At 42.7% G+C, this 11,974-nt stretch overlaps 1 protein-coding gene across 1 annotated transcript; it reads right to left on the bottom strand.

The window, feature by feature from the left end:
* Positions 1 to 7,078: 7,078 nt before the first annotated feature.
* LOC123398856 lies at positions 7,079 to 9,803 on the bottom strand. Its single transcript, XM_045093303.1, has 2 exons — positions 8,596 to 9,803; positions 7,079 to 7,419 (listed from the first exon to the last, which is right to left on the bottom strand). Exons 1-2 carry the CDS (start codon positions 9,788 to 9,790, stop codon positions 7,346 to 7,348), a joined length of 1,269 nt encoding a protein of 422 aa, XP_044949238.1. The 5' UTR covers positions 9,791 to 9,803; the 3' UTR covers positions 7,079 to 7,345.
* Between the last annotated feature and the right edge of the window lie 2,171 nt (positions 9,804 to 11,974).

The following is an 11,974-nucleotide window of genomic DNA, read 5'->3' as shown; positions in this document are numbered from 1 at the left end:
GTGTTGAAATCTGTGATGGGCCTTAGGCCCATAAGAGAATTTCTGAAATCTTCAAGGGCCCATGTAGGTGGTGGCATGACAAGGTGATGGTGGAAAGTTTAGTCCCACCCTGCTAGTGGAGAAGAAGTTGGACCCCTTTATAAGGGTCTCTCTTCTACATGCTATTGAAGAGTGAAAAGAGAAGAGGCCCTCGCGCACTCCTCCTCCGTTGCCCGCCTCGTCACGACGCGCCGCGGGTTGCGGGAATGAGCCGAGCCGAGCTCATACCTACGCGCTTATTTTTGCTGGTCAGGAATGGAGAATACGTAACGGATGCGCCATGATCTGAGACGTCGGATCATGGGCTGTTATCGACTCGGACGTGAGTTCAGCCCACATCTCTTTACCCGTCGCCTATATAAGCAGGGCTAACGCCAGCCCTAGACGACACGAGATCAGATCGCCTCTGCCTCACGCCCACATTCCTTTGCTGTTGTTGCCGCCAGCGACTCCGTCCCGTTCACCACGTACACGGTCGACGGGAGAGCAGGCCTCCGAAACCCCGCCTCTCCGATTCCTGTACGGGACAGGGGCGATTAGGTTTTTGGAGAGCGATCACGCGACTGCTCGCCTCCGTTCGTCTGCTTCGTCTACGTCCGCATCGCCACATGTATTCACCAAGCGAAGCTGGCTGTCTCGTCCGCGAGAAGGCCGAAGGCGAAAAAAAGGCGACAGATGATGCCGCCGCCGCCAATGCTGCTGCTACGGCCAAATGGCCGATCGAAGGGTATAACATGTTTATCCCGCTTCTGTTTATTTCAGTCCTAGTAGTACTAGCTATATGCGTAGATGTTTCTGCTATATGCGTAGTACTTGCTAGTATGCTATGTGATCAGTATGTCATGAATCTAGTCAATGCCATGTTAGTAATTATTTCATGGATTAAACTACTCAGAAAATTGCCTATTTACTCAACAATCCAAAAACCTAATGTGTGTAGGAATTTTTCAAGTAATGGTTTTGCTGCTGTACTGAAACCGGATAAGTTTACCGGTACTTATTTCAAGCGTTGGCAAACGAAAACCACCTTATGACTCACGGCTATGAACGTGTTCTGCGTAGCCGGTGTCATTCCTATGGGAACGATCATTCCTAAACAGGAGAAGATGACCACCGTCCTATTCCTTGGAGCAGTTATAAGCATGATCGGAGATAAGCTGGTTGATACATATTTACATATGCATGTTACCAAAGAGCTGTGGGAGGCGCTCGAATCTAAATTCGGGGCCACTGATGCTGGGAGCGAGATGGATGTTATGGAGCAGTTCCATGATTACAAAATGGTTGAGAACCGTTCTGTACTGGAACAAGCTCATGAGATAATATGCATTGCTAAAGAATTTGAGGTTCTGAAGTGCAATTTACCGGGCAAATTTGTCGCGGGGTGTATAATTGCTAAGCTCCTTAATTTCTGGAGGAACTTTGCTACTACTCTGAAACATGAGAGGCATGAATTCTCAATAGAGGATATCATCGCCCATCTGAGTGTTGAGCAGAACTCCAGAGCAAAGGACCCGCACGGAAAAACAGTCGAAGATCCTTCTGCTGCGAACATGGTACATCAGAGGAATTTCAATTCCCGCAAGCCCAAGGGGAAGAATTCGGTCCAACAGAATACTGACTTTAAGAAGAAGGGTAAGAAGACCTTCAAAAAGAACAAGAACGGAGATGGTTGCTTCAATTGTGGTTCTGAGGAACATTAGGCCAGTAAGTGCCGAAACAAGTACAAGAAGCCAGGGCAGGACTCCAAGTCTACCAATTTGTTTACTGTATTTTCGCTTTGTCAACCTACCGATTGGTGGGTAGACACAGGTGCAAATATTCATGTGTGTGCTGACATATCATCGTTCTCTTCTTACCAGGTCACAGGCCGAGGGTCCGTATTGATGGGGAATGTCGCGAGTGCTTCTGTTCTTGGTGTTGGCACGGTCGATTTGAAGTTTACTTCGGGAAAGATCGTGCATCTGAAGAACGTGCAATATGTCCCCGCCATCAAGAAGAATCTCGTTAGTGGCTCCCTTCTGTGTAGAGAAGGGTTTAAGTTGATTTTCGAGTCTAATAAAGTAGTTGTTACGAAATATTGACTTTTTGTCGGAAAAGGTTATGAAAGCGGAGGTTTGTTCCGCCTTTCCCTTACAGATTTTTGTAATGAAGTCATGAACAATATTCATTCGAGTGTTGAATCTGAAGTTTGACATTCACGTCTTTGTCACATAAGTTTCGGTGTTATGTCACGACTAGCAAAACTGAATTTAATCCCGAGTTTCACTTTAGCCAAAGGTTTTAAGTGCCATTCGTGTGTGCAAGCAAAGCAACCTCGCAAGCCTCACAAGGCTGCAGAGGAGAGACACTTGACGCCATTAGAACTCATACATTTCTGATCTTTGTGAGATGAATGGTGTGTTGACTAACGGTGGAAAATATATTTCATGACATTGATAGATGATTTCACTAGATATTGTTATGTGTATCTGTTAAATACTAAAGATCAGGCTCTACACTACATTAAAATCTATAAGGCAGAAGTTGAGAATCAACTTGAAAAGAAAATTAAACGAATCTGGTCTGATCGTGGTGGAGAGTACTTCTCAAACAAATTTGATTCTTTTTGTGTGGAACACGACATTGTTCATGAGAGGACGCCTCCCTATTCACGCGAGTAAAACGGGGTTGCCGAGCGGAAAAAACGTACTCAGACTGATTTGGTTAACGCCATGTTAGATACATCGGGTTTATCCAAGGCATAGTGGGGGAGGCTTTATTGACTGCATGTCATGTCCTGAATAAGGTTCCTACAAAAATAATGAGGTCACTCCCTATGAGGAGTGGTCAAAGAGAAGGACGACGCTCCCGTACTTACGTACTTGGGGCTGCTTGGCGAAAGTCAATGTGTCGATCCCCAAAAAGCGTAAGCTTGGACCAAAGACCGTGGATTGCGTTAATTTGGGTTATGCTAAGAATAACATTGGCTATAGATTTCTAGTAGTGAAATCTGAGGTACCTAACATGAAGGTCGGTACAATTATGGAGTCGAGGGATGCTACATTCTTTGAGGATATTTTTCCCATAAGAGATATGCAAAGCACTTCTAGACAGGAATCTGAGGAAGCTTGTGAGCCTGTCATTCCTATGGAATATTATGAACAAACACATGATGAAAATCCTGAGGAGGATGACGAGGAAACCCTTGGTAGGGGGCAGGAGACAAAGGACTGCAAAGACCTTTGGTGATGATTTCTTCGTATACCTCGTGGATGATAATCCCACTTCTATTTCAGAAGCGTATGCGTCTCCAGATTCTGATTACTGGAAAGCTGCGGTCCGTTGTGAAATGGATTTCATCATGGCTAATGGGACATGGGAAATTACTGATCGTCCCTATGGTTGCAAACCATTGGGATGCAAGTGGGTGTTCAAAAGGAAGCTTCGGCCCAATGGTACGATTGAAAAGTATAAGGCTAAACTTGTGGCCAAGGGCTATGCCCAGAAATAAGAAGAAGATTTCTTTGATACTTATTCACCTGTGGCTAGACTGACCAACATTTGAGTACTACTCTCATTGGTGGCCTCGCATGGTCTTCTCATTCATCAAATGGACGTTAAGACGACTTTCCTGAACGGAGAGCTAAACGAGGAAATCTATATGCAACAGCCAGATGGCTTTGTGATAGATGGCCAGGAAGGAAAGGTGTGTAAGTTGCTGAAATCTTTATATGGTCTGAGACAAGCACCTATGCAATGGCATGAGAAGTTTAATACAACTCTGACATCTGTTGGCTTCATTGTTAATGAAGATGACAAATGTGTATGCTTGTATGTTGGCTTCGTTGTTAATGAAGATGACAAATATTCATGAAGTTTAATATAACTCTGACATCTGGTGGGGGAGAAGGAGTTATATTGCACTTGTATGTTGATGACATACTGATATTTGGAACCAACCTCAAAGTGATTGAGGAGGTTAATTCTTTTCTGTCTCAAAACTTTGAGATGAAGGACCTTGGGTTGGCTGATGTTAACTTGAACACCAAGCTTTTGAGAGATGATAAGGGTGGGATTACACTTCTACAATCCCACTATGTTGAGAAGATTTTTGAGTCGCTTTGGATATTCATACTGCAAAATTTGTCAAACACCATATGATCCTAGTGTGTTGATTGAAAGTTCAAAGGCACAACTATAGATCAATTGAGATTCTCTCAAATTATTGGTCTGCTTATGTATCTAGCTAGCGCAACGAGGCCTGACACCGCGTTTGTTGTGAGCAAACTTAGCCGGTTTATTGCCAATCCGGGCGATGTTCATTGGCGTGCTGTTGAAAGAATTATGCGCTACCTGAAAGGTACTGTCAACCACAGACTTCACTATGCGGGATACCCATCGGTACTTGAAGGGTATAGTGATGCGAATTGGATCTCTGATGCTAACGAGATGAAGGCTACTACTGGGTATATGTTTACTCTTGGAGGTGGTGCTGTTTCCTGGAAGTCTTGCAAGCAAACGATATTAACAGATCGATAATGGAAGCAGAATTAACAGCATTAGACACATCTGGTGTCAAAGCAGAATTTCTTCAAGATCTTTTGATGGACTTACCTGTGGTTGAGAAGCCGGTTCCGGCTATCCTTATGAACTGCGATAATCAGACAATTATTGTCAAAGTGAAGAGTTCAAAGGACAATATGAAGTCCAACAAACATATAAGAACGAGATTGAAGTCTGTCAGCCGTTTGAGAAACTCCGGAGTGATAGCGTTGGATTACATCCAAACGGCTAAGAATCTGGCAGATCCCTTTACTAAAGGGCTATCACGTGTTGTGATAGATAGTGCATCGACGGAGATGGGTATGAGACCCGCATGAGTTGCCATGGCAGTAACCCAACCTATATGATCGGAGATCCCGTGAAGTAGGACCTGGGAAAACAAGCCAGTGGTGAACCGAGGAGAGTAACCTTACTAACCCACTCCGTTGGAGATGCAATGTTCTCGGATACTGTATGGTAGGATGACTACTGTCTTAATGTGTTCTAAAGCTTATGTGTAAGCAAGATGCTGTCCTACAGAGCGATCTTTGGAGGAACACACCTATATGAGCGCGACTGCTGGTCACAGTCTATGAGATTGGGGTGATCTCTAGTAAAATCATGAATAGGCCGGGAGTGTGACTAATATGCTTCACCCGAGGGGTCAGCCTTCGGTAGCCTAATACTAGTAAGACTTGTGGTGAAGCTTCTTTACGCCAAACTGACAATTCAAGGCATAGTCCATTGTTTAGATGTAAATTAAGGGGTGTAGCTGCTTGTTCTAGGTGAAGCTCAACCTTAACAGGTCTTCACTGAAATGATGGTATATCAAAACATTGATTGGAACGAAGGGAACACGATGTGCCCTTGAGATAAGGTGGGGGATTGTTGAAATTTGTGATGGGCCTAAGAGAATTTTAGAAATCTCCAAGGGCCCATGTAGGTGGTGGCATGACAAGGTGGTGGTGGAAAGTTTAGTCACACCCCGCTAGTGGAGAAGAAGTTGGACCCCTTTATAAGGGTCTCTCTTCTACATGCTATTGGAGAGTGAGAAGAGAAGAGGCGCTCGCGCACTCCTCCTCCGTCGTCTGCCTCGTCACGACGCGCCGTGGGTTGCGGGAATGAGCCGAGCCGAGCTCATACCTACGCCCTTATTTTTGCCGGCCAGGAACGGAGAATACGTAACGGATGCGCCACGATCTGACGTCGGATCGTGGGCTGTTACCGACTCGGACGTGAGTTCAGCCCACATCTCTCCACCCGGACGCCTATATAAGCAGGGCTAATGCCAATCCTAGCAGATACGAGATCAGATCACCTCTGACTCACGTGCACGTTCCTTTGCTGCTGCTGCCGCCGCCGACTCCGTCCCGTTCACCGTGTACACGGTCGACGGGAGAGCAGGCCTCCAAAACCCCGCCTCTCCGTTCCTGTACGGGAGAGGGGCGATTAGGTTTTTGGGGAGCGATCACGCGACTGCTCGCCTCCGTCCGTTTGCTTCGTCTACGTCTGCATCGCCCTCGTCATCACCATGTCTTCACCAAGCGAAGATGATTGTCTCGTCCGCGAAAATGCCGAAGCCGAAAAGAAGGTGGCAGAGGATGCTGCCGCCGCCAACGTTGCTGCTACGGCCTAATGGCCGATCGGAGGGTATAACCTGTTTATCCCGCTCGTGTTAATTTCAGCCCTAGTAGTACTAGCTATATGCGTAGATGTTTCTTCTATATACGTAGTACTTGCTAGTATGCTCCGTGATAGTTTGTCATGAATCTAGCCAATGCCATGTTAATAATTATTTCATGGATTAATCTACTCGAAAAATTACCTATTTACTCAACACAAGGTAGGTGAAGTCCCCATATCCTCGGCCGAATCCCTCCTCTCTCTCTCACTCTCCCATTCTCTTCATAGGCTCTCCCATGGTGCTCCTGCCCAAGCACACCTCCTCCTCCATGGCGCTGAACGAGGTCGCCTCCTCGCGTCGCTAGTGTCCAGGAGCTCGGCCATCTTTCCCCTCGCCTTCATGCCACCACGGCAGAGCACATCAGCACCGACGACCAGCCCCGATGCGTCCTCCATCTGCTTCTTCCTCTGTCCTTTGTTTCTCTTTTCCCTTTCCCTCTTCCTTCAATTTTACTCACCTCCTATACCCATGCCTACGCAGGTCGTCGATATGGCCAACCAGGAGCTCTCTGCCTTGGCCGCAAACAAGATCCTCACACCGTCGTCATGCTCTGCCCTGGATCCGGTCCCTCTCCAACAGTCGTCGCCGGATCTGGTTTGCTGCTGCCCGTCCATACCTCCGACGACCCCTGTCATCGCTAGATCGAACCATTAACACCATTAACAGCACGCACGGGATCAATATTTTTTTTTGGTTTTTGAAACTAATAATAACGCAGGTTCTAAAAGCTCGTTATTGCTATTGCACGTTAGTAGTAACACGACTTATAACCTTTAGTACTGTTAGGCTTTTTCCTAATAGTGATAGGAAGTAGTGGCATCTATGAGCACGAGAGAACTACCAGATTCTCTCTGTGAATTTGGACCTTGACAAGGAATACAAAAGCGGAAGAGGAAACACAAATGTTTACACCCAATAAAATACACACTATGCAGTTTGTTTTACTGCCGATAGGAATCGTGATCCCAATCTACTGGAGACATTTAGAGGATACATAGTTTACACGATTATTTCAAAATGTTGACATGGTAAAAATAAATGAACATGTGGCAGAAGCTAAATTCACACCACCTGTTCAATAAACAAATCGATGGTACCTTATCTAATAGGACAATCCGGCCATGTACTGCCTGAAATTTCAGGTCCATCATCTCTGCCACCAATTGCCCAGTCTACAAGCAAAATAAGTCAAACAAATAAATCAACTATCTATGAAAAATTCTACACGAAAAGAGAGGATGAAGCTGCTATAGTTAGGACTTGCGTAAGTTTACTCCACATACACGTAACTTGAGCAGATGACCAGCTTCCGACTCAAGGGTAGGAATATGTAAATAAATCTACTCATATACAGTACCTATGACAGCATGTTTACTCTAAACAAAAGTAAACACTCAAAACAGCAATACTGATGTACTACCTACTAATGAAAGCATTTTCAAAATATTCAGACGATCAGAGTAATTGAGTAGTCTAGAATGAACCTGTGCCATGTTAAGTCAATTGCAGTAATACAATATTCTCGAACTTGCACATTTTGATGCAAAAAATAACTCAACTGCTCATTTCAATAATTCTGACCTTATAGATACGTCAAACTCTTTTTATTTCTTATCGGGTAGTCCGGTACAAATGAACAGATTTGCAACATAATTCTTGGACAAAAGTCGAATAAGACAACATTGTTTATTTCATGTTTCATATGACAAGGTATATGCAGGTCGTTTTCACATAGAAAGAATTACTCCCTCTGTATCTAAATAATTATAGTTGAAGAAAACTAGACTAGGTACAGAGGGAGTACATATCTGTATGTGAGCCCTAACTTGCAAAGCATCTGAATGTGCAGATGAAGTTACTTATAGAGTAACATTTAAGATGGTTCAAATCCAGGTTTATTTGTGTTCGGTACTATGTTCAATTTCATAGGTTATATAGTATATGAGATGATGAGCAACTCTAGATATGGAATATGAACTTAGACTTATAATTTCTTATGCATACGCCAAAACACGGGAGACAGTAAATGCTCTCGCTTTCACGTGGTCCAATTATAATAAGTAAATGATGAGCAACTATAGATATGGAATATGAACTTAGACTTATAATTTCTTATTCATACGCCAAAACACGGTAGACAGTAAATGCTCTCGCTTTCACGTGCTCCAATTATAATAAGTAAATAACAATCACCATAAGTGGTTGAGAAAACTGTCAGGAAACAAAGATACTATAATTTATGCATGAATTGATAGGCAACTGTTAAGAACACCAATGCTAGTAGAAGAACCACAAACCAAAGATAAGTGGGTGTTGTTGCTCTTGCAATGTAAAGGACAGGCTATTACCTGCAGTATAAAAACTTCTGTATGGAACAGAGGTGGTGTAGACAATTTCTCTTTTTTGTGATAGAGTGGCGTCGAAATTGGTTCGAAAACAGTCACCGAACTGTATTGAGTCGAGTTGGATCGTGAAAGAATCATCAGCATTAGGTGCCCACAGATATATCACATTGTGATCCTCATCGTACCCGAGTATGCAACTCCATTGGAGTTGAACGGGCAGAAGGCGCTCGAGCAGATCAATGGTTTTCTGAAGGACCCATGTAGCAACATCATCATAACTGACCTTATGTTCCCATAACCGCAGGCCGAATCCAGTGTAAATGAGGAGCCCCAGATTACCTTCCTCTGTCCGGATGATTTGGAGGCAGGAACTGGAACAATGGGCAAGCCGGGGGTCTCCTGGCTTATCAATCACAACAAGCTTCTGCATTTCAAAATCAAACCCAAGGATGCCACCTTCAAGCTTTCCACGGATGAACCAGCAAAGCGCATTCCCGACAAGGACGCTCGGCTTTCTCCAAACTAAAGTCCTGTTGGTGGGCGTTGTTGAGATAACATTTCCCCATTCGCCAGACTTGGACTCGTAGAGGCAAGCGAGTGAAGGTATGCAGCTGTGTTTGCAACGGGGCACCAAGGCCAATCTAAAAGAGTTGAGGTTGCAGTCACCGTGCACATGGCCATTGTCGTCGTCGCCGGCAGCGCAGAGCACCGCCACGGAAAGGATGTCCTTCTCTGCAGCGTCGCCAAACTGTGGTGGAAAAGCTACTCGGCGATGGTGACCAGAGATGGGGTTCCACACGATGGCCTCGGGGCGTCTCTGGTTGAGGAAAAGGGCGAGGCCGTGGCGGCATTCCACGAGTTGCAAGATCTCGCGGCGGCAGCGCTGCGGCAGGGAGAACCGCGCGGCCGGGATGCGGTCGGGCCGGTTCAGCCTTGGGATGAAGGGATAAATGTCAGCTCCATCGGAGGACAATAAGCCAAGGAGCGGGGGCTTCCGGTGGTGCGCGCGGAAGCGGCGGAGGAAGCCGGGGTCGGAGACAAGGCGGCGCCAGCGCTTGCAGACGACGGAGGCGCGGATGAGGGAGGACGGCTGCGGAGGCAGGAGGAGCAGGATCTCGTAGAGGAGATCGTCGTTTTCCAGCGGCGGCGCGGGCTCCGGGAACGGCAAGACGGGGGACGCGAGATGGCGGCGGACCATGGGAACCTAGCTATTTTCTGGTTCCGATGAGAATTCCAAACACATTTGGGGCAACTGTGGTTTAACCGATTTGAGTTTGAGATTGGCCTCCTCTCGTTTATTTTCTGGGAGCCCTTTTGGTATTTTTCTCAACCTGTCCTTTTGCTATTGTTTTATTACATAATACTAGAAAAATGGCCCGTGCGTTGTCACGGAAAAAAAATATAATCTTCAATGATGGTGACCACATTGTGCTCATATATCACCGCTTGATTTTAAAATTTTATGCACAAATGCAAGAAAATGTTTCTTCTTTTAAATTTATTCACAAGTTGAAGCAATCTTTACATTTTCAAAAAATATATATCATGGTTGTCAAAAATCTTGGTAACTCAAAGATTTATTCTAAAATTCCATAAAAAAAATTGGAAAACATACAATAATAATTCGATCCATCCAACAGTTAATTCTTCAAAATTCACACAGTTATATTGTCACAAAGATTTAGAAGCATTAATGTTTAACTACATACATTAGATCTTTCGTGAATAATTTTACAAATATGCGAATAATTTTAAAATTGAGAACATTTTTTACAATTTACAAACATTTATTAAAAATCGTGAATGTTTTTTATTTTTCGAATGGGCTTAAATATTTTCTTTTGAATTGGCGACCAATTCAAGAAAAGGCGAACATAATTTTTTATGTTGGAGGATTTTATTTTAAATTCACAACATTTTTTAAAAACGCATGAAGTTTTTCTAAATAAACAAACATTTTTATAAATCAGTAATATATTTATTAAATTCATGGTAATTGTTATAAATCAGTAATATATTTATTAAATTCATGAACATTATGTTTTCGTCAGCATTTTATTTCAAAATTCCTATTTTTTAATATGCGAAAGTTTATGTAATTCTAAATTATTTAAATTAGAAATAAACAAAAATGGAATGTAAAATTTTAAATAAAAAAGAAACTATCAAAACAGGCATTAGCTATTTTTAAATTTTTAGGACATTTCTTAAATGCATTAACATATTTTCAATTAGAAAGCATTTTTTTAAATGCCTTTAATAATTTTGAATACATGGAATTGTATTTGAAATCATCGACTTTTCTTATTGTATAAATATTTTTCTAAAATTGCAACATTTTTATTGTATATGCGAGCATTTTATACAAAACTCCGGGCAGTTTTTGAAGTGACAGACATTTTATTTTTTAAATATGTTGATTTATAATTTTCAGTCTATTGAAAATTTAAAGATTATTTAAAGTTCTAAATTATTTAAAATAAAAAAAATAAAATGAAACTGAAATTAAATAAACAAACGGAACTAAAAGCAGACGCCTGTGCGTGGGCCGGCCCATACAGTGTGCTGTATATTCTCCCAGTCCAAGATTTTTTTGCTTTGTGAAACGTTTTCTATTATTTACCGGTGGCATGGTGGGTAATTTATGCAAATTTTAAGGATAATTTCTATGACGGACGACCTAAAACCCTATTTGCTTTATTATTAAGGAGAGATATTTGTGAACACAGTACACATGTAAGCCATGTTTGAGAAACTGAATCGATATATTATCTTGAAATTTATGAAGTCACCATATACGCCTCGCCGTCGACAGAAACGTCTCCTGCTACTCAACTCGCATCACAGAAAATCCTATAATAAATTCAAAAATAATACAAACATCAGGATTTAAAACCCGCGAGCATCATGATTGAAACTCGATGGGCTCAAGATACCACTATGCCTCTATGCATCCAACCACATATTGGTTCGTATTTTATTGTATAATTTGGTAGTACTATTTTTGAAGTACTCCAAGCCTTTATGGAATATATTTTTTGCTTGACACCTTTATACAATATACGAGTATATAGCATAAAACTATTATTTTTTGTGTTATGGTTTTAAAAAATATCAAAAAATTGTTTGTGACTGATAACTACCAGAATCGGCATGGGTTGTTCCAGAAAACCAAATCGTCCGTTGCTAAGAAATTAAATTAATTTATGACAGGTCGCGCCCGCACCTAAACAATCGTCGGTTTGACCGTTAACTCACATATGGATCCCACATGCCAGTCTCATCTAAAAACAATCTTAAATCCCCTTTGTTCTTTTACAAATTTACAAATAGATGTCCTCTTTATTACCGATTGACCCCTGCAAGTTTTTCTAAAATATAA

This window comes from Hordeum vulgare, chromosome 5H (genome assembly GCF_904849725.1).
Source record: "Hordeum vulgare subsp. vulgare chromosome 5H, MorexV3_pseudomolecules_assembly, whole genome shotgun sequence".
Lineage (NCBI taxonomy): Eukaryota > Viridiplantae > Streptophyta > Magnoliopsida > Poales > Poaceae > Hordeum > Hordeum vulgare.
This window is presented reverse-complemented; position numbering and strand designations above follow the sequence as displayed.